This window comes from Rhincodon typus, chromosome 11 (assembly GCF_021869965.1).
Source record: "Rhincodon typus isolate 14 chromosome 11, sRhiTyp1.1, whole genome shotgun sequence".
NCBI lineage: Eukaryota > Metazoa > Chordata > Chondrichthyes > Orectolobiformes > Rhincodontidae > Rhincodon > Rhincodon typus.
This window is the reverse complement of record NC_063342.1, coordinates 21430869-21454428: the sequence shown is the minus strand read 5'-3', so window position 1 is coordinate 21454428 and position 23560 is coordinate 21430869. Positions and strand designations below refer to the sequence as shown.

General features: G+C 38.0%; 1 protein-coding gene across 3 annotated transcripts in view; it reads left to right on the top strand.

Annotated features, from left to right (window-relative positions):
* Nucleotides 1-23560, top strand: part of LOC109913466 (SON DNA and RNA binding protein) — a 44571-nt gene that overhangs the window by 2845 nt on the left and 18166 nt on the right. For 2 of the 3 annotated variants that reach the window (XM_020512981.2, XM_048603124.1), the window contains exons 2-8: nucleotides 4270-4424; nucleotides 5494-6789; nucleotides 7414-7571; nucleotides 10350-10481; nucleotides 20534-20710; nucleotides 21793-21903; nucleotides 23065-23181. In XM_020512981.2, the coding sequence (XP_020368570.1) occupies nucleotides 4270-4424; nucleotides 5494-6789; nucleotides 7414-7571; nucleotides 10350-10481; nucleotides 20534-20710; nucleotides 21793-21903; nucleotides 23065-23181 (2146 nt within the window). The remainder of the gene's footprint in view (nucleotides 1-4269; nucleotides 4425-5493; nucleotides 6790-7413; nucleotides 7572-10349; nucleotides 10482-20533; nucleotides 20711-21792; nucleotides 21904-23064; nucleotides 23182-23560) is intronic. The other variant, XM_048603123.1, reaches the window with a different exon arrangement.

The following is a 23560-nucleotide window of genomic DNA, read 5'->3' as shown; positions in this document are numbered from 1 at the left end:
CTGAAGAAGGGTCTAGGCCCGAAACGTCAGCTTTCCTGCTGTGTTCATCCAGCTCTACACCTTGTTATCTAAGCTGCCACATACTGCTTTCTGCGGTGCATTTCAGTCCCACTCTTCCATTGTTTCTCGTCAGATAACTATCTAACACACCTTTGAAGACTTTGTTGAAACGACTTCTACAAAGTTCTCAGACATGGACTCCTGCGCTTTCTGTGACAAAAAAAATAATCGTTGCTGTTGCTGTTTTTGCTCTGAATTCTTCAAAAGAGAACGGTTTCTTTCCATCTAGAGCTATTTCTGCAGACCGCTCATGATTTTGTTAGATTTTAAATTGGTTTTCTAAACTTTCCGAGCTAGAGGTGTTGATTGTAAGTGATCAGACTTATCACGCCATTAAAAATTCATTTAGACCTGTGTACACCAGCTCTAACTTTTTTGTGACAAGTTTAGTGGCAATTACCAAGTGGTTTCTCACTAATTTATATTTTTTACTGCAGGTGTAGCAAAGGTTATAGATGAATAGGGCAGCAACAAGATCGCAACTTCCGAATTAACTTCAAGTGCAGATACAGAGATTCCATTGGCCTCATAATAACAGTGAGCACTGATAGTCTCACCATATTCCAACCACAAATTCTAGGTGCATTCTCTTCAAGCTGTATTGCACTTGGGAAGAATGTGGATAATTGCAGGTCTGTCATGCTGTTGATAGTATTGTGAGCTGTTTGAAATGATGAATTAATAGTGCACAACATTAAAATATGTTAACTCGCATATAATTTTTTCCTGGGCTGTATTGGTACCCAAAACTGAAAAATGCCATGTGACTTCACTGTTCTACATTACTAATTTAAAAAAAATGAACAATATTATTATTGAGAACAGACTATATGCTAAATAATGATTTGAAGAAAAGACCCAATTAAATAGTAGTGAAACACCTCTAACAATCCGAAAATTAACCAAAACACTCAATGTGATCCAATTGCATGAGGTGATGAATTCAAACGGTGGGATGCAGATTAAAAAGTAAACATGGAAATATGGATCCTGACTGTAGCATCCTCCTGGGTTTGAGACTTTGGTCCAAATGGTGAAATCCTCTAAAATTGAATGAACTGCCCTGAGTACATAACTCCTGATTTTGGTGGTGGCTGGTTTGGGAACTGGGCTTCATATTTGTGTATTTTCAGGAGCTGGTTGGCCATTTAAATGATCAGCTGTCCCATTTTAAGTTCTACTCTAGTTTTTCTGCTGTCAGGAGCCCAGGCTAGGTCAGAACAGGTCTTTATCAATGAATTGTTTTGAGATAACTGGGGTAGCCCTTTGGAGAGCTGAGGTCCCTTGTGGATATGGTCCAAGATAATTTGGTAGAAGGAGTGGTCAAGTGCACTCGGACGGAGTATCAGATAGTCTTTGGGATTGTTAAAAGCAGACAAAAATATGCTTAAAATGCATTGGAGCTGTCAAAGAACTTGGAATACAATTTTTTTCCCCTGAGGGATTAGTTGAAGGAATTTCATTGTATTGAATAGTTTGTTTTATCAATGAAAGTTTTTAAAAAATAGTGACGTAATTAATAGACATAATATTTTATATTAACATAGCGCCTGAGGTTCGACCATGGTTTATGCCAGATCTGTTGGCATAGGTGAGGGAGGGAAAAGGATGGTGGAGGACATGAGTTAGTATTTTGGCACAGAGTCATAGAGGTGATTGGAAGGCATGCTTTGTTATAGGGAATATAGGGGCATGAGGTGGATCAGTGGAAGAGCCTTGGGGCATGGAGAATATGGAGGGTTATGAAGGTGGGTGCAGGAACATAGGGTGGATTGGATGGTGTGAGGGGCCTATCAGGATGGGTATGGGGTTATAGGATGCATGACTAGACAAGGATGGGGCACAGTGATTGTGGAATGGGAGGGTATATGAGGGACTAGGGCTGTTTTTATTTTCTTAGATTTTTAAATTCATCTTTGATACAGTACCAGTGGACAAAGACAAGCCTAGTGACCAGCTCGGACCTGCAGCTGGTAACCTCTGCTCTTGTTCTGGGATTGCCCAGCCAGACTCTGAGCAATCCCCACTAACCCAGAATGAAAATCTGTCCTCCCTGGCCAATCTTTCCTCAATTGCATTTACGGAGCCAAGCAATGGCAAATTGCAGCCAGTGTTTCAATAACCCAGGCAGTATCCTCACTGCTAGTTCAGTGAGGTATAATTGTAGATGGGTGATGTGTTAGAGCCGTGCATTTGTTTCACTGAGTAAAATGCAATGGGTGTGTGTAAAACCTTTCTTGTCACATGCCCTTTCAAAATATTAGCAACAAAAAAGTCACAATGTAATTATAAATATTACTGTTTCAAAATTGGGTTGCCTCTGAGGAATTTTTTAACAAGTGACTTATTGTTGCCACTGCAGCCTACAGTGAATCAAGAACTTTGCCTCACTGATGACTGAACTTGGTAGGCATTTTCTGCGTTTTAAGATTGGGCTGGAGAGTGGCGACACTATACAACACTTTTCACCGTATTTTGTAACAAGATACACATGATGATAAATCTATAAATTTCAGTTCAGTGGTGAAATTGATTATGTTGAATGTTTTATCCAAATGAACCTTTTTGAACTCTTCAGAAAATGAATTCTTCCTTTGATATATCAATTCCACCAATGAAAGCAGCAGCTTGCTTGACATGTTTCAAACCTCTGATGTTCCAAATACATTAATTGCCGTTGACTTAGTTTGGCACTATGCTGTGTTATATCAGGTTATGAAATAGAAAAGGGATTGGAGACTGCACACGCCAGGGTATCTGTTGTTTCAAGATGGTTCGTGCCATTATGAGGTTTATATATTTTGCTTTATAGAATCTTACAGCTCAGAGGGTGAGCATTCAGCCCTTCATGCCTATGCCAACTCTTTGAAAGCTGTCTGATTTAGACTCAGAACAGGCTTTTTCCTCAAGTCTCTGCAGATTTGTCCTTATCTAGTTTAGTTTGGAATTACGTTTGACATGGACTGTTTGGACCAAAGGGTCTGTTTCTATGCTGTATAACTCTATGATTGTGTCAAATTACCTTTTGAAACTTCTACAGAATTGCACCAACCCCTCTTTCAGCTGTGTATTCCAAATATTAACAACTATGAGATTTTAAAAAGAACTTTGAATATACACATTATTTCTATAACTTCCATTGATATGTTACAAATTCACGTTCAAACAACAACAGGCACTTAGGAAGATAATTGCTTTCCAGGAGTTCTTGAATTGGAGATCTGTTCCTTGGTTACAATTTGATATTCTCTAGAAACTTTCCAGTTTTGAAGATGATTTTCTGAGGATTATTAATGATCAGCACTGTGTAGTTTGGGAGCATGGTTGGTGCATAATCTATTGAACCTTCGAGTGGTCATAATGGTGATGAGACTGGCACAATTTCTTGAGCAAAATTCTTCTTAAAGGAACTTGCCAGTGTTGGTGTTATTACCTTGTTGTTCATTTATTTCCCCTTATAATGTTCTTTAATGGCACAATAGAAATCCAATGTTCTATTTTTGACCATTAGATATAAATTATACATTAGGTGTAAAGATATTTCCGAGGCACTTTAAAGTGAATTCCAAGTTGCATAGAGTGATTTTTCTCCATGAGGAACAACATTTATACTTATTTATTCTTGGAAGATAATTTTAATTTCTGATTGTATTTGTAGATAGGTTAAATACCACTCCATTTTTTCTGGGCTTTGGAATTTTCGTCAAATGTACTTTGATAATTATGTTATTCTATCCTTTGTAGCATTCTCTGAAAGTTTCCTGGATATTAGGTTAAGATTCAATCTGAGATAGTAAGAACTGCCAACGCTGGAGTCTGAGATAACACAGTGTGGAGCTGGAGGAACACAGCAGGCCAGGCAGCATCAGAGGAGCAGCACAATCTGGTTGCGTTTTTACTCTTCTTACAGTTGATAGTTGCAATCAAACACACACAAGGTGTGTGCATGAATAATCAACATGGCCATTTGTATGGTGTGTGATGTAGAGATGTGTTTGGGAAGGAGGTATAGTCATTAACTCAGCCCGTCATACTTCAGTCAACTTCTAAGCTTTATGGAATGTTATTTATGTACATTAGGTTAGATGGTTTAAAAGGTTCTGGAATATGTATCATTTTAGTTCCAACAGTGGATTTGACCTATTGGGAAAATGTTTGAAGATTCAAGTGAAGTTTTACCAATTATGCAGTTTCTTTTAACTTTTCTAGTGGAAAAGTAACCAACAGGGCAAATGGTGAAATTAAACCAGTAGTGGAGGCAAAGGTTTCTGAAGATGTGGCTGATATCACTGTGGCTGTCCAGAAGGAACCAATTATGGAAAACACCCTGCATATATTACATGGTTTTCAAAATGAAAATCCTGGTGAGTACAGATCCTCTTTCTCCCCCATTCTTAACATTATTCTTTGACTTCTATTGCCTTTGAGATAATATCGGATTAAATAAACCACCTTTTTGGAGGGAACGTTTGTTTTATGAACTTTTCAATGTGGATCTTAATCTATGTACTGTTATTTCTGCCCTTAAAAGAAGTCTTTTATAGTACACTTGTTATAATTACTTCCAATTGTAATTTTTAAAGATGAAATCATTGTTTGGACACAAGCTAGTGAATGTGCTATTACCATATCGAAATGGCATCTTTTGTATTTTAGTTGCAAGTATATCTGTTTTGCTGGAAAGCACATTTGTTGCAACTTTTTGTCTCGCACTCATCAGTGTGATTTGCCAGAATACTAACTTAAGGGGAAAACCAAAATTAACACTGTTATGAGAGGAGGGTGCTGAATAGTTGGCAAGTGTTGCAGTGGAAATGCAGCAGTTAAATGAGAACTGGAACTTTACTGCAAGACTTTGTTTAAATTGTAAACCAAGCAGTATGTTGCTTGTTGTGAAAAGCTGAGCATCACGTGAAGCTAGCTGTTGTGCTGTTTCATGTAGCTACTATGCAGTAGCAGCGCAAGCTGTGTTTTTCATTAACTGAATGCTGCTGTCAAACCAAAGAAATGCTCAACCTATCACGTAAATGAATAATGTGGCACATGAATTTCATTGCTGGTGTGATGCTAGGTATGTAGGTGGTACATCTCTATCAAATCTCCTCAATATTTTCTTCCTAAAGAGAATCCTGGCTTCTCTAAATTTTTCATTTAACTTAAGTCCCTCATTTTTGAAGACATTTTTAAAAGTCTCTTCCTGCACCCTCTCTAGAGCCTTTGTATCCTTCCGTAGTGCGACGCCCTGGATTAAAGGCAGTACTCTAGTCTAGGCTAAACCAGTGTTTTATAAAAGTTTGTCATAGTGTCATTGCTTTTTTACAGTATGGTTTTCTTTTTACATTCTGTGCATCAGTTTTTAGTAGAGAGTCATTTGAACTTCTTGTGGTTTGATGTTAACATTGGCAGTTACCTCAAGATTTTCTTCCTACACAGAAAGTAAGGAGAGTTTAACTGTGGACAGTGCAAAAGTGGAAGAAATTAAAACTCTAGCTTTGGATAACAAAGAAGATAGTTCACCTCCAATGAGATGCAAGAATAAAAAACATAAACACAAACATCATCATAAGCATAAAAGTAAAAAGAAGAAGAAAAAGAGGAGGAAAAAGAAAGAAGGAAAGAGAGACCGCTCTCGGTCTCGCTCAGGATCCCGCCTGAGCGTGAAGCCACAGACTGAGTTGCGGTTACAATCACAATCTCATTCGGAGTCACCTTTAAACAATGAATGTAGCAGTATAAAGAGTGAAAATATCTCTGTTTTGACAAAATTAAGCAGAACTGAGTCAAATAAAGATACAGTTGATGAAGTAACTAATACAAGCGTTGTAGTAACAGTGGGAGTTGGAAAAGAATGCTCTGTGGCTGAAAAGCCGTTGGTACAGAACCATTGTGAAAAAAGCATACATGTAAAAGAGAACATTGTTGCTGACATAAATTTTGACAAGGAAGTAACTAGAGTTGAAAATATTTCTGGATTATTGGCTCCAGCCTCAGCTGTCGAGCAGGATCAAGAATCCAAATTGGTTTATAGTTTTGGTTCAGACAATGTACAGTCAAAATATACTCAAACTGTTGAAGAAAAGGATAAAACTGACAGAGTTGAGGCAAGGAGAACGAAAAGAAGTCGGTCAAGATCTCACTCAAAGTCAGCAAAACATCACAAGTCACAATTACATTCTCACACTCACCATTCTGTAAAAAAATCATCAAGCAGTAAGCATCATTTATCCCAGAGTTCATGTTCCAGGAAACAATCATCACCAGTTAAACATCGATCAAAGTCGACCTCCAGAGAACAGAAGAAGCACACAGAATCATCTCCAAAGTCTAAAAGGAAACAGTCTGATTCTCGCTGTAGAACAAGGAATGAACAACAGTCAAAATCAAAATCTCGGTCCCCTTCAAGGTCACACCGTAAATCAAGGTCACACTCTGCAACAAGGACCAAACAGAAATCAAAATCACTGCATTGTTCTCGGTCGTGCTCACGGTCAAAACACAGGAGTAGGACTCACTCAGGATCTCCTGTGAGATCAAGATCCAGGGTCACACGGCCACACTCTCCAAGACCTAGATCAAGATCCAGTGACAGACGATGTCATTTATCAGGTTCAAGACCATACCGTAGTCGGCTTGTGAGGACACGGAGGTCACCTGATTGGCGGAGGAGATCCAGATCTCCCTTAAGGAGAAAAAGTCCCAGCAGAACACCTGAACGCCTCACAGACCTAGGTAAGATGCAGTTGTTTTTAGATATAGTTAGTTTCTTGAGTGCTATTACTTCTGACCCAGTAACAACTTGTATTGACTTTTTCATGATGAGGATAGAAGACCTAGAATTTACTTAGCAATATGATTATAATTAAAAAAGAAATCAGTCTACACTACCTAACTGTGTACCTCAAATTCACAACTGTTCCCTGCCACAACTGTGTGAATTGTTTTCATTCCATGTCTGCTATTTTATGACGTTTCAGTTTGATTACGGTGTGAAAGAAACCACTTGAATTACACTAACGTTGCCCAAATTTGCTTCAGGTAGGACTTGTATGCCTAGTAAAGAGGAGGGATTTTCCCCCCATCGGCATCTGCTGGATTCAGACCCAGGGCCAGCAATCCTAAGAGATGCTGGTCATGTACTATTTGCCTTGATTTCTGAAAGTGGACCCCTTGCAGTTTGTGCGGTTGTGAGGCTTTAATTAATGACATTTATTTTCACCAGAATTGTAATTTCTATGTGAATAATTCTATCACGCTGTAAAGAACTATTTTCAATGGAAAGAGAGCTAAAATGTTAGTTATCTTGCTCTAGAACTGACTAACCAAAAATATACTGAGGATTTATGTTTCTTACAGATAAAGCCCAGTTGCTAGAGATAGCAAAAGCCAATGCTGCAGCCATGTGTGCCAAAGCTGGAATGCCTTTGCCAGCAAACCTGAAACCTGTTGTGCCCCTTGTTAAAAACGTGATCGCCAAAAAAATAGGTTGTACATCAATACAAGAACTCACAGAGGTAAATGGTTTTACATTGTACTTTTTGGCCTTCTGATTTCCCTGTAGTTTTCTTCATTTCTACAGATCAGTAATATCATTGGTGGCGTGGTGACATCGTGGTTAACTTTGCTGCCTCACAGCGACAGGGACCCGGGTTCCATTTCAGTCTTGGGCAACTCTCTGCGTGGAGTTTGCATGTTCTCCCCGTGTCTGCGTGGATTTCTGCCATGTGCTCCAGTTTCCTGCCACAGTCCAAAAATGTGGATTGGTCATGCTAAATTGCCCAGTAGTGTCCAGAATGTGCAGGCTAGGTAGATTAGCCTTGGTAAATGTGGGGTTACGGAGACAGGGTGTGTCTGGGTGGAATGCTCTTTGGAGGTCAGGGCAGGTTTGGTGGGCCAAATGGCTTCTAACTGCGGGATTCTATGATCAATAGCATAAAGTACTGGAAGGTGCGTGACCTATTGCCATATCTTTGTCAAAGTTCCTCTGAGCTTGTTAGTTAAAAGTACTTATAAGCTTTATTTTTTTTTCTTTCCACATTGTGAGAGTGCATAGTTATTTGAAATTGGGAACTACACACTCACTGTCGAGATGCAAATGTGAAGTATGACCAAGGAACTGGAGGCTAACTGATACCTATACCACAGGTGCAGTTGGGAGCTAACTGGTGGTGATGGGAGGTGAAGGGTATAGTGGGATGGGTTTTAAAATTGCAGAGGAAGTTTAACAAAATAGATAATTGAGAATGATAACAAGCTTCGAACACTATTCTTTAAAGGTGCTTGAAAGAGTGAAAATCTCTGGGACTGAGAGAATATTTCACAATTTATATTATATGCACAATATACAACTGTTGAGTAAACTGTGCATTTAGATAGATCTGGACTTATAGTCAGCTATGAAACAATGATTCTCACCACTGACTTCAAAGTAAGCTGTCCTTAAATGTACAGTATCTGTATGGTGTGGATTTTCAGTTTCTCCACTCAGAAAAAAAGCAAAATACTGTACATACTGGAAATCTGAAACAAAATGCCAGAGGGAGAAATGGTGAAGCAGAGTTCTGTTGGACTCTAAATTGTTCCCTTTTTTCCACATCAGTTTCAATGTGGCTTAAAGTCAAGAGTGATGATGATCAAGGCAGGGCAAGCAGACAATAACACTGAAGTACTTTTACACACAGTAAAGCGGAAAGTAAAAATGACTGAATCTCTTAATTTTAATATTTAAATTTTATAAACAGTGAAATAAATTATTAGGACATACAAATGGGTTTGGAGTGGAAGCTAAAATATTGTAGACAAACTTCTTAAAAAATGTTTCAAAGATAGGTGGAATGACTTATAAAATGCATTAAAAATGTACATTAAACAAAAATACTCTTCCGGAGATAGCAAGAACTGCAGATACAGGAGTCACAGTCAATACACTGTGGAGCTGGAGGAACGCAGGTCAGGCGGCATTAGAGGAGCAGGAACGTTGACGTTTCGGGGTTACACCCTTCATCAGGTGCTGTAAACCCAAAATACCGACTTTCCTGTTCCTCTGATGCTGCTTGACCTGCTGTGTTCCTCCACCTCCACATTGTATTGAAAAATACTCTTCAGTTTCATTGGGGTTGTTTAGAAAGAATTATGATCTTACTATGACATTAAAAACCTAGTTACGAATCATTCAACAAGGTACAACTATTTTGAAGGTTTTCACAGCAAGATTAATACTGAAAAGGCAAAGTTTTCTTTTATTTCGAGATTTCTACTTGATTGCAGTTTGGAGAAACCTCAAAAGTGCATCCTCTGGAGGTGTATAGAATCACTGTCAGCAGTTTCTGGATTTTTTTGATTAAATGCACATGAGCAGACTCCAGAAATTACTGTCATTTTCAGAGGAGAAATGATGACACATGCTCTTAGTTTTCACTGTCATTACCAACACAAATATTGGATCACAAATTACATGAATCTGTAACTTCTAGGATTCTAATAGGTCACAAATATTTGGTGTAACCAATCTGATTGATCCCACTGATTAAAATTCTACCACAGTTATTCATGGGATCAGCTCAGCTGCTTTATTTTTGTTTCTTTATCAATGTCTTCCTCAGCAGCTACTAACTCACACTGGAATGATTACACGTAATTTGTAGCAAGTTCACTTGAGATTTATGAACAGCGGGAGCCCTGGCTAATCTCCTTACCCTAATAACACACTCCCTACCTTGGTATGTTCTCATTTCTTTCTCCATTTCCACTCTCCTACCCCCACTTACCTGTCTACTTCTAAAATTTCCTCATTGCTTTCCCCTAGTTCCCACTACTTGCACATTGCCATTCACTCTACTCCGCCATCATTCATCATCCTTCTCCCTTCCCTCACCCCTATGCCTTCCCCCTTCCCTCACCCCTCCCCCGTCTGCCTTCCCTCATCCCTCCCCATATCCCTTCCCTCATCCCTCCCCATATTCCTTCCCTCACCGGTCCCTGTCTCTGTTCCCTCACCCCTAACCTCATGTCCACCCAGTCCTCCTCCCTCCTGCCCTTGTGCTCCTCCCCATATCTTCCTCCCTTTCCCCTTGCCCCTTATGCCCTGTTCCCCCTGCCATTTTTTCCCCTCCAAGCTCATTTCCCCCTCCATGCATCTTTCATTGTCATCCTTGTTTTCCTTCCACTCTCACTCGTTTAATTCTTACACATCAGGGCATTTCGGTGGCAACATAGGAGCTGTCCTTGTGTTAGAGATAATTAAATTGTATATATTCATCTTTTTGTGCATTCTCTGGATATTTCTTCCTTAGAAATGCAAGAAAATTGTTGAAAGCAATGATAATGAATTGGGTAACGAACTTCATGTCTCTGAAGAGGATGAATCAGTCATTAATCAACCAATTAAAGTTAATGAACTGAAATCCATTTCTTTCAGCTTAAACGTAAGTAATATATTTTGCAAGCCATTTAGATGTAGCTTATGTGGTATTTCTCCTTTATCAGTTCCTGAACATATCAATAGTTCCCCTTATTATTATCCTAATGGTAAAGAACAATAGCAGGTATAGCACAAAGCCATGCACACTAAAAGGTCCCTTGTTCAACATTAAGTCATGTCACAATTGGCTGATCTCAGGCACATTGACATTTCAGCATCTGTATGGCAAATAATGAAAGAAAGGAGCAGCCGGAATCTTAATCATAGTCTGCTGTTCCTACTGGAACGTGCACATATGGATGTCAGGTGAGAATAGGATTGAGCTTGGCTTGGTGCCCTCTGTAGTTAAGTGAACTGCTGATTTTCAATGGAATCAAATGTGAAGATTGGACAGTTATTTATGGTATCTTAGGATTGAGGGTATCCAGAGAATTATACTACAGCATGAAGTTAGCTTCAACAGGCAGGGAAAAAATTTTGGAAGAGGCATTTAGAAAATACTATATCAAGACTAGTAAGCAGTGATACAGCTTAAGAGTAAAATTTTCAAGTTTGCACCTCCAGCCTGAAGCTTCACCTAAAGGTAGCATTTTCTTTTGGAAAATTACTTGGATAGTGCCTGAAATTCTCCTTTTGGAATTCTGTCAGAGAATTTACCTTTAAATGTCCACAGTAAAAGTAACATCTGTGTGTTGTTTCAGTCGGGTCACAAAGTATTCTTTAAAACTAGAACATTTCAAACCCATTAACGTAGACAAGGAATGTCATCAAAGATACTGTCAATGTTGAACATATAGGTTCATTTATTTAGCAAGGAATACAGATTTTCTTCCGGAGATATGCTTCTGAAAAATATGGCAGTCTTCAAAATCAACTATGAATAGAATGTCTGCTTCTATATGCCAGCAATTTCCCGTTTTCACATTTCTGACTCCTTTTGTTAGTTTTCCATTACAAAATCCTGGGTCCGTGTTTAAATTTAGTTTTGACAGTTTAAACTTGTCACTCTGTATGATCACAATTGGCTTTCCAGCAGCTTCATTTGCTGTCTGTCACCTTAGCCACCCTATTGTTTTTCCATAAAGTTTCAGATGCTGCAAAGTAACTAATTGTTTAGGTTTGATGAGTAGAATATCTTAAACTTTGAAATACTTTAGTATAACATAAAATCAATTTTTGTATTACGAGCTTTCATCATTTTCTCTCCGCCCCTTCCCTGCTGTATCCCACTAGTGTCTTTCATGAGGGGTCAGGCTGGGAGCCCAGTCTGAGTATCCCAAAAAAATTCTCATTCAGATGTCCTTTTCACTACTGAGAGCCTCTCTACTGTAGGTTTACTGTTAGTTGTTTGTAGTAGCCACTAGCTTGTTCATTCTTTATTTTGCCCTATCTACATTTGGCGCACAGGTCAGAATCCTTCTGAACAGGTACTTTTGCTTCTTAATGAAAGCTGCTTGGATTTTATATGTTGGGTATCTATTTACATTAATTACCCTGTAATGATTTATTTTTGCTTGTATAATTTATTGACTAATGGGATACTTAGCAAAGTAACTGAAGTGAATATTGAGATAGTTTCCTTGACGTTATAAAAGCTGATTTGGAAGGATATGTTAAGGAGCCCCCTGGAAGTGGAAGAGCCAGACTGATTTCCAGCTGATGCTTCACAGCTGCTCTCAGCTGGAATGTGTGCAATATGCACACGCAGAGTCCTTGGAACAGAGAAGGATTAAAAAAAGCTCACAGTTCTCTTTCTTGATCACCGTCTTCACACAGTGACCTAGAAAGTTGATCATATTTGAATATTGTTTAGGACAATCATGTTCTTGGAAATAATTGATGTTATTCTGTGTCTTGGCCACGCATGTAGAATGGTCACTTACATATGGCACATTAGAACTAAAGGTACCTTTGGAACTAGTATCTCGCTGAGAATGGTATTTTCATGTGAGATGGAAAGAATATTTGTGTGTGCGTGTGTGTGTGTGAGAGTGTGTGTGAGAGAGAGAGAGAGAGAGTGTGAGTGTGTGTGTGTGTGTGTGTGGGGGCAGGGGTGTTAATAAAGACATGTAATCTTGATTCAGAATTGTTTCTTAATATGTTTTTCTGCCATCCCCCCAGAATCCAGTATTTAAACCATTGTCCAGCTACCCACAATAGAAACCTTTTGCAGGTGCTAAGTCTACACCATTGAAGATTGTGGTCCAAGCTTGGTTCCAGTGAGCACATTGATATTCATTTGGTGATGGGTTGTGTAGTTTCAGAGAAGTCTACCAGAAGCACCAGATGCTCGTTATTCTTTCTTTTTCTGAAAGTACTATGTTTTGATGAAGCAGTGGATCGACTACTTCAGGCATGTTTTCCTCAAGTTTGAAAATACATCCAAAACTGAGCCCTACTTCAGATGTCTATTCGTCTGTTCCCATTTAGGCTGGGAAGAGTAAAATAGCTTATTCCAAACAACACAGCAGTTGGAAGTTGTCCCAGCTCCCAAGAAGGATAGGTGCATGTACCTCACTTTTGTTACAAACTGCGTTGTCCATTTACATTGATGCAGATTTTGGGCACTGCAATCAGCTAACATCAGAAGAGGCAATTTCAATATCTTGAAAAAGACTTGTGTATTACTTCAGCCAGGAACAGTACATGATCTGTTCTATAGTTTCCCAGTATATTTGTGCTTTTTGTCTTGCTGCTGGATGAAAAAATTTAATTTTACTATATTCATCAACGTGTAATACATTTTAGCTATTGTTTGACACTGCTAGTTTTTAATTTTGTGTGTCTTTCATTCCAGAACTTGTCATTTGAGCTGTCATTTCTGTAATAAAATTATTATACTAATATTCTGTGATTATAGTTTTAATTTTTTTATTTCCCTTACTCCCACTTCTCTGAAGATGCTATTCCAGGTTGGTGTACCGTTCAACAAACCAGCAACAAAATAGTTACATAAAACTCTGAGGCTGGAGAAGCCCTATAGTTTGGAAAGTTATACCACTTTATCTCATGTGATGAACAACTTTCTGGCTTCCTCGTGAAAGTTCCAGCTGCTCTCAAATAGCTGTTGTACTTTATCCATGCGTCTAGCTGGTGAATTACAACTACTATTTGAAATGTGTAGAACTTTACTGTGAAAAATTTCCTTCGATACGTAACATCCCAGAAGTACAATTGAAAAATGGATGCTGAAATGATAAAAGCATTGAGAAGTGGCTCAAAGTTTGGTCAGAGTTACATTTTGAGGATGGCCTTAATGGATAAAATGAAGCCAAAAAGCAAAGAATAGGTGTTGTTTGGGAAAGTTCAGAGAGTAAGTCTTGGATGGCTGAAGACATGTTTGCCAATGGAAGGGTGAAATTGGGAGAGGGACAGTTGTGAGAGAAAAGAAAGGTGTTCAAGAGGCAAAAGTCAAATAAGGAGAGAGTTCAGGGCTGATTTTGGGAGGAGGTCACAGAACAAGAATGAATCAGCACCTTTAAAGAATTTAGACTATATTGTTAGAGAGCATCACAACTGAGACATATGTTGCACTCCGTCTTTATCTGCATGCTGATTTTCCAATGGGATTACTACTTAGTATCCTGGGTGGATTTTTCTCTTTGCTAACCTAGGGATGCTACTGTCAATTTTGCTCCAGTTACAGTTTCAGCATGTGCAATAATCAAATTTAGTAATGAAAGGAACCCGGGTATATATGACTGCTTCCATATTGTATGGTGTTTACCCAAAGAGCCATCTGGAATATAAAATCGGTATTATTTCCTTCTATTTTTATCCAAGTTAAATCCCATTGATACGTCATTGCTTTTTTTTTAAACCTTGTCACTTTTGCCACTTTCATAATTTTTTTGCCCTTACTGAAAATTAACTAAAACATGTTGATTTGTAATTAGTTACTTTCTTATTTCCTCACTCCACATTAAAAGATGCTGGCCCACTGTGGTGCAATTCTTATTATTAGCCAATATAAAAACCTACATGTGTTTAAATGCTGGTGCCACTGATTATGAAAAGCTCCCATAGAAGAGTTCAATTCCTGACTTTTTATGTCTGTGCATGCAGACTTCTTCACAGCAGTCAAGAGTAGGAACATTTTTTTTCACTGTTTTATCTCCCTTGCACAGGAAGTTTGATGCTAATTGTTTGCTGTGTTCAAAGCAGTAGGAATGAGATTAATTGACTACCTCTACTAAAGTGCTGGCACAGACACTATGATCCACATGGACACCCCTTATGCTGTGTATTTCTTTGATTCTAATCTATTGTAATTTGGGACCTTTGTCATATGTATGACTTAATATCACGTGATGTAGTACATTTACAGCCTCACCGACCAGAGTACATGATATTTTTAAAAACATTTTTTCTTCTCACCTCATTTACCTTCTATGTTCCATTTTTTTCTGTGGTTTAGTGGAATGACAGAATTTTCAATTTTGTTTCATTTTTCTTTAAGTGGATTTTTTAAGTACTGCTATACTTCTATTATTCCTTTTGAATGGTTGCAGTCCTGTTATGCTTTCGTTGTGTATTATGAATGATTGAGATCTTTTGAAGAGTAGTTTTCAGCACTGTAGAAATGTCTACAGAACACCCATCCTTGTGTTTTTAATAATCCTAAAGATTTTTAAAAATGTGGTTTCTCCCCTCTCTCCCCTCCCTTCCTGAAATGATCCTCCTGTTTGGATGTGGCTACCCATTCTTTACTCCACCCACATCAGATTATTCACCCTGGGGATGAGGCACTTGCAAGTCTGATGCTGTTCACATGATTTGCAGCATGTATCCTGGATAATGATCAGTTGTAGGCCCCAGCTATAGTGGAGACAAGGCACCAAGCACTCTTGCATCTCTAGCTGAAATTAAATAATCATAGCAACTGGGAATCTGGGACATCTTTCTCTCTGTGGATGAATGCCACATGAAATAATGTTCTTGCCAACCAAAAATCAGTTCCTGCATTATGCAACCTGAGGGAGAGATCAAATTTTTTATTTGTTTTTAAAGTCAGTCATTAAAGGTGATTTCTCAATAATTCAAACTGAGTTAGGCACAGTTTTCATTTGGAATATTCCAATGTTTCACAACTAAATGCTGAAAGAATCTCATTCAAATGTTTTGGATATAAATTATATAGTTTTTCCTTTCATTTTGAGATCTGTGGCCAGAGCTTGTTCTACATAGATCCTATACACTTATTTTTTGAAATTAATTTTCCAACTGAGAGGTTCATGCATTTTGTCTTGATTTATGCATATGACAAAACAGAAGTAAGGTTTTGTTGATGGAAATGGGGGTGAGCAGTTACAGTTTTAAGCTACATATGTCACTAAAGACTATCTAATTTGAATTTTAGCAGAAGTTCACTTAAGACGAGCTCTTAGGTTATGAACTGAACGATGCTTAGCATCCATGGATCCATACATCAGCGGGTATCATTTTCTTGAAGGTGAAGAGGAGAACAATAGAACAAAATAAAGTAATATAATTGATATTAAAGGCATCACAGTTCTGAACTTTAGATGTTGCCTTGTTAATTAGTGATATTGGCAACTCATACCTGAAAGCAACATATTGCTTTTGGTTCTGACACTCTTAGGCATGTCAATTGAAATAAATTGTCAACGAAGTGCAACTTGAAACTTTTGTTTTCTTTATTAAAAGATTTTATGATAATCACATAATGGCGTATGCTCACAAATGTGACTTGTACCAAAGTCCAGAAACATAATATTCCCCTTAAGTCAATCTTTGTTTCCCTCCCATTTTCTCTTTCATGTTACTTCTTGTCAATTTCAATGGAAATGTGAGTTTTCATATATATGCGGAAAGCACCCAGTTTTACCTTGCCACCCACTTTCTTGACCCCATCATCCCTTTGCTAACAGAGTTATGTTGACTTCAGGTTAAGCAATATGTTTATTTTAATAGTCTGATCCTTGTTTTCGTATTGCCCGATGGCCTCCCTGTCTCTGTAATCTTCTCCAGACCTGTAATTATCTGTGATTTTTCTGTGCTTTTCTAGTTCTAGTCTTGTTCATCCCCAATTGAATCTTTCCACCGCCGTAGTCATGTCTTTGACTGCCTAGACATTAAGGTCCTGAATACCCTCACCCCACCCACAAACCCCTCTACCTCACTTTGCTTGTTACCATGCTCCTTAAAATCTGTTTGACAAGCCTTTGGTTATCTGCCATAAAACCAGAAGTTATAGGAGCATGATTAGGCTATTCGGCCCATCTGCTTTCACATTCGATCGTGGCTTCTATGGTTCTCAATCCCATTCTACTGCCTTATCATTGTAACCCTTGATCCCTTGATAATCACAAATCTATCTTTATATTGATTAAAGATACCCAATGACTTGGCCTCCACAGTCTTCTGTGGTAATGAGTTTCACAGATTCACCACGCTTTGGATGAAGAAATTCCTCCTCATCTCAGTTCCAAAGGGTTGTCCCCTCACTTTAAGATTGTGCGCTCAGGTCCTAGTCTCTCCTACTAGTGGAAACATTTCCACATCTACTCTATCCTGGCTTCTCATCTGCCCTAATAACTATTTGTTTTAAAATGCTTCAATAAAGGACCTAGGCAAATTTAATTATGTCAAAATTATTGGGACCTTCTAATACCTGTATACAAATTGGCTGCTGCACCTAAGAAAATGACAATTAGTGCACCTCCGAAGTATTAAGCACTTACGAGATGAACTTTATGAGATGTCAAAAAAAGCGTGGTATAAATGCTGATACTTTCTTTTTTGACTAGACATAATCCTCTTCATAACCAGAATCATCTAGCTCTATGCCTTTGTCTTTGCCTCAATTCATTTGCTGCTCAGACCCTTTTCTAGACTTGAATTATCCACCGTTGCCCATCAACTCATACCATCCATCAACCTGAGCTCATCCAAAACTCTGCTGCCAGTATCAATTCCAGCTTGCACCAAATCCCATTCACACATCATTTCTGTGTTTGCAGATCTACATTGGTTTTGTGACAAATAAAGCTTGATTTAAAAATTTACATCTTTGTTATCAAATTTTCCTGTCTCCAATCTCCTCCAGCCCCACAACCCTCCAAGACGCCTACACCCACTGAAGCCTGACCTTTTCCACATACCTGATTTTTATAGCTTTGTCGTCAGCCTTCAGCTGCCCCGTGGTAAGCATCGTGATTGCTTCCCAGAACTACTCCATCTCTCTATTTCTGTACCTCTAAGACACTCAAAATCTATTTCCGTAACAAATCTTTTGTCTTAATATCTTCTTGTGTTTGCTGCCAAATATTGTCTGATCATGCTTATATGAAGTATCATGGGACTTTATGTATCAAATAAAAGCATCCTCAATCACACTGTTCATTGCATTATACTTGGCCCACCTCACCCATCTCCCTTGGTAAAGTCGTACAGCCTCTGCTTAACATCTTGGAGTTGGTATGAGGCAGAGTATAGGAATGATTTTGCATAAACCCCATTGCAGTTTATTGAAATTGTACGTTAGGGTCATGAAGGGAAAAGGAAAGTTTTTTATCATACAATTCAACTTACTTTAAAATGGAATATTTGTGCTGAATTTTTTTTTGGAAGACTTATTATTTACATTGACTGAAAAATTAAATGTAGATTGCAGTGAGGGGTCTGGTTATAAGTATGATTCAACATCAATTTCGTACAGAAATTGAGTGCTGATTTACAAATCCAGCAGTGTAAACTGTGTGTTTGTACTATAGAAACAGAATTTTTCAACCATGTTGGTTCTGAAAGATACTCTTACCTAAAACTGTCCAGAATGGTTGAGAATCAGTGGCAAATAAAGAAAATCGCTCGCAGCAATGTTTTTCTTCAGTTATACTTGAAAAAGATGAATAAGTGCTGTAATACGCTTATTACCTTGGTTCAGATTAATTTACCTTAAGTTTTAGTTAATTATAATTTTAGAGGACACCAAGGTGGGAATTGGTGTCTCTGATTTTATCCCATTATCGGTCTCTGCCTGAAATGAACGTTCTTATAAAAGATATAATGCGCAGGACTTGGTAGAATTAATTACATAGGTATCTTGTGAATGTTGAAACTGGCACTTAGCGTTCCCCTCTAACTACATAAGTCAGAATATTAATACTGCACCAAGTAGACATCATACATGGAATTAATTGATGAGGAATGGAAGGATGGAAGATCAGTCATTAACTTAGTCGATAGTGGAACAGGCTCAAGGGGCTGAAGAAATTTCTATTTCTTGTGTTCTTATATTAGTTACACAAATTATTCTTCAACATGTTCATGTTCTTTTAGACAATGGGCCAAATATTACTGTAATTGCCTGCTGTTTATTATTGCCTTTGGCTATTTAATTTCCAGAAGTTTTTGGAACAGCAAAGTTTTGCTACTGGGAGATGGATATGGCATTTCAACCTCTACAGGGCAGTCTGATGCACATGGCATGCAGCTGTATAGTAGCTTAACCATTCAATTAAAGAATTGAAAATGAGCTGTGCCAAATCTGAATTTAGATGTGCAAATTAGAAAAAGTAGGGAAAAAAAACTGCATCAGGTGAAAGCTGAATTAATGAGATTCCACACATGATAAAGTTAATTTTCAGTGTCAGAAGTTTTTTTGGCAATAATTAAGACTCAGTTAAGACACCATCAAAACAGGTGCCTAGGGTGAAATGGATAAGCCCTGACATGCTGTAGCAAGTTTAACCCACATCGATGATGCAAGTGCAGGAACTTCACACCACTGAAGATGTTTAATGGTGATTCAAGTGGCACAATGCCATTTTCACACTCTTTCAAAGGAATGGCATGCTAGTTACCTTTTTGAGTTTAACTGAGCATCTATACTTATCTAACGTTGCACGTAAACATTGGTGAATGCTATTAGCCTCAATGCTATTTATAGTAAATACTGAACTCAGTGGGAGGGAGAATGGTTTTATTTGTGTTTCAGTGACAACATAAATCCAATGTTTAGCTTGGAGAAGTGTACATTTCATGTTCTTTGAAATTGATGGTTCTATAATTCTTTGCCCATGGCTGGCAGAACTCTAATATTTGCAACTAATTTACCACAAACAGTTTAGATTCCTCCTGTATGCAAACTGAAGACTAATTTTCATATATAAATTGTGCATATGTTACATAATAGGGGGAGGCGATGGCCTAGTGGTATTATCATTGGACTGTTAATCCAGAGACCCAGACAATGTTCTGGGGACCTGGGTTTGAACCCTGCCATGGCAGATAGTGGAATTTGAATTCAATGAATATCTGGAATTAAGAATCTAGTTGTGACCATGAAACCATTGCCGATTATTAGGAAAAACCTTCTGGTTCACTAATGCCCTTTAGGAAAGGAAACTGCCATCCTACATATGACTCCAGACCTAGAGCAATGTGGTTGACTCTTAACTGCCCTTGGGCAATTAGGGATGGGCAATAAATGCTGGCCTACCCAGCAATGCCCTCATTGTCTGAATGAATGGAGAAAAAAAAAATTGAATAACTCTAATATTACGTGAGTTCTTCATAATATGCTGAGGATTTTATTTTCTAATCCTGTCACTCATGAAACCTGCATCATTGGCAACATTTGGCATTTTGAAATAATACTTTAAATATGAGATGGTTAATACATTAATATGTTTTATGTAAAAGGCACATGCCCCCCATAAACTTTAAAACAGAGTTTGACAAGTGAAGTCATTGTTATTGGACATTAAACATGTGAATATTATGCCAATATTTAAAGAAAATATATGTAATACTGATATTGTATTGCACCCAATCTGCTTGTTTAAAATACTGTATTGAATTTGTTCATAAGCATCCACCTGTTATAGCATTTCCTCCTCAAAGGTCGCAAAGTCTGAACTTTATTACCAAGATTCTCTCATTTATGTCCTTATAGAAGATGGAGCTAATCTTATCTCTTCAACCTTGTTGGTGTGGAGTTAATGACATGATCAACACCAAAACATCTCTGTTTAGAAGAAGAAAGTTTTCAATGATATTTTAAATAAATGGTAACTCTCCCTTTATCATCAGAATGCGACAATGAACCCAGCAGCAAAAACGCAGGTAGCTTTAACTAAGGAGTTTCCAGTCTCCTCTGGCACACAACACAGGAAGAAAGAGGTGCTGAATGTTTATGGTGAGTGGGTTCCCATGGAAAAGGACAGTGAAGAAACTACTGATGATGTCTTTACAGATGTCTGTACTCAGGTGAGAGTTGTGCTGCTAACAGTTATACAATGGGTATAACTATTCTATATGTGAGAAGTGTTCATTTTTTAAACGGATCTCAAGACTTTGGAATATGCACAACAGATTTCGTTTAATTGCATGTAGAAATGTGTATCTTTTAAATATTTACATATATTGATAGAATTTGAACTTTAAACTATTATAGGTCTCAGTTTTCATGCATATACAAAAGGTATTCAGTCAATTCACTGAGAATTAATTAATATTGTATTTTGCTTCATCAACCTTAATCTACTTAATAGATTTACAAACTAATGAGCAAATCTATTAGATTCAATGACTTTGTACATGTATAAACTAATGAGTCTCACTGCCTTGTCTTCATATTTTGGTACTACCATGAAGCTAGATTAGACAGATCATAGAATTCCTAAGTGGGGAAGCAGTCCATTCGGCCCATCAAGTCCACACCACCCTTCTGAAAAACATCCTACCCAGACCAGACCCCGCCTACCCTATTCCGGTCCAGTGGCTCACCTAATTTACCCAGCCGAGCTGTGCATTTGAGAGTTTCGGGCTTAATATCCAAACTATTCTGAATTACCTGACATCAGCAAAGACGGGACAGAGCTGATCATTTAGATTTGGTGCTCCTTGGTCTATCATAGATGTTATAAACCTCTGGAACAGGTGAAACTTGACCCCGAGCTTCCTGGCCCAGAGGTAGGAACACAACCACTGCACCACAAGAGCCCTTGCTCCTTGATTGAGAAAGTAATAATTGGCTATGTCTATGAAATCCTTTTGAGTATGTTTATCTTGGCCTTGGGTGACAAAAGTGAGCCCTGTATTCAAGTAGCATGCTCACATCCATTCGCTCATAGTTGAAGCTCGTACAAATTAAGAGCAGGAGTAGGATATTTTACCCATAAACCTGCACCACCAAATGCATTGATACTGGTCACTTGGGTGAAATACTGTTGTGTGATCTGCCTCCAACACAATGCCAACATTCAGAAAAAGAGGATGAAAAGTTTTGAAAGAAAATAGCACAGCAAAATCAGGCACTGGTGTGATAATATTAGAACTTTGTGTTTCAGGCAGTAGATATCTCTGTAACAATGACTGAGAGAGCAACAGCTCAGAGACGTCTTGTAAAAAATCCATATGATGTAGAGGCTATGTCGATGATTCTACAGACACAGGAACAGGTATGTCTAGAAAATATTTGTGCTTTGGCTTGGACTATTGAATGAGGTTGAGAAGGAAAGAAAAATCAGGTTTATGACTTTTCTGAAATGAAAGCTTGAAGGTGACAAGTATATTTTAAGTTGACATTCAAGTTCCAGCTCAGGACTTTTATTTGGAATAAAACCCTAGTGCAGTACAAAGGGCACACTACATTGTCAAAAAGGCTGTTAATGCCATTATTCAGAAAAGGACAGGAATTTTTCTAATATCCTGGTCAACATTGTTCTTTAATTCAGTAGCGATAGATTACCTTGCCATTCAGAACTTTCAGGATCTTGCTGTGTACAAAATATCTGCTGGTCACAGCAGTTCAAAATAATTCATAAATATATACCAACAAGGAACAAGCGTGGCCCACTCTGCCTTTGAGCCTGCTCTGCCACTCAATAAGATTATGGCTGATCTAATTTTAGCCTCTACATTCTAGCATATCCCCAATAATCTTTTATCCCCTTGATAATCAAAAATCTATCTACCTCTGCTGTAAAGACATTTAAAGACAATACATGCACTGCCTTCTGAGCAAGGGAATTCTAAAGACATTCAACCCACAGGGAAAAAATGTTTCCTCGTCTCTGTCTTAAGTGGGTGACTCCTTTATGTGAAGTGTTCTGAAAGGCAAGGTGCTAAGAAGTGCAAATCCCTTCATTGTAGTTTTTGCGTTATCATGAAATATCAATTTGCTTGTACTTTCCTACAAAAACTTTATCTTTAAAGTGCTTCCACCTTGCCTCTGCCACATTCCTCATTTTTTTTTGTTCCTTAAATTCTTTATCTCTTGTTTGATGCTGACTTCTTTTGTGGTATTGTCACCATCTGGCAGCTTAACCAAAAATCCACAAGCTCCCTCTACTCTCACCATCACCCTCTCAACAATAAGTCAGGATCTTCATGGAGGAGAAGAAAGATGGGAAAGATAAGCCAAAAGGAAATGCTGCTGTCATAGTATAAAGTAATTAGTATAGGAGGGATTAAGCAACAATCCCTATATTAATTCTGATTATTTGCAATTCATTATTGGTTCTGGATATTTATGTCTTCAGGTTATTTAGATTTAATAAAACTTTTAAACAAGTACTTATTTTCAACATTTTAATATATGTTATTCTCTTTTACATCAGATTGATATGTGGGCCCAGTCAAACTCTTTGCCTGGTCAGTTCACAGGCAGTACTGGAGTTCAAGTCTTGACCTATGAAAAACTAACAAGTAGTGGCCCCCAAGCTTGGATCAGGAAGGTAATGAATACATTTGTGTGCTAAATTCTGTGGTCAATGTTAAAATTAAAATAATCATGTAAAGGAATTGTGGGTACTTAGAACATGACTGTCTAGGCTTTTTTGTGAAAGGCCACGTTTCAATTCTTTTCTCACTCAAAGGGCCAATGAACAAGTTTTTAAAAGTTATGGTTTAGCACAACATTAAACATGAATTTCAATATAGCAGTTGAGGTATGAAGAAAACGTAATTTGCACGAGTGAGGAAAGTGTCAAAACAATACTTTTAAGTGTTAATCAAGGTAACCAGTTCTGCAAATAGCAGAATTAACTAATAAAATTTTTTTAGCCTTTACACTTTAGCAGAGCTAGATAGAGACAGACTAGGGCCCAAGTCTTG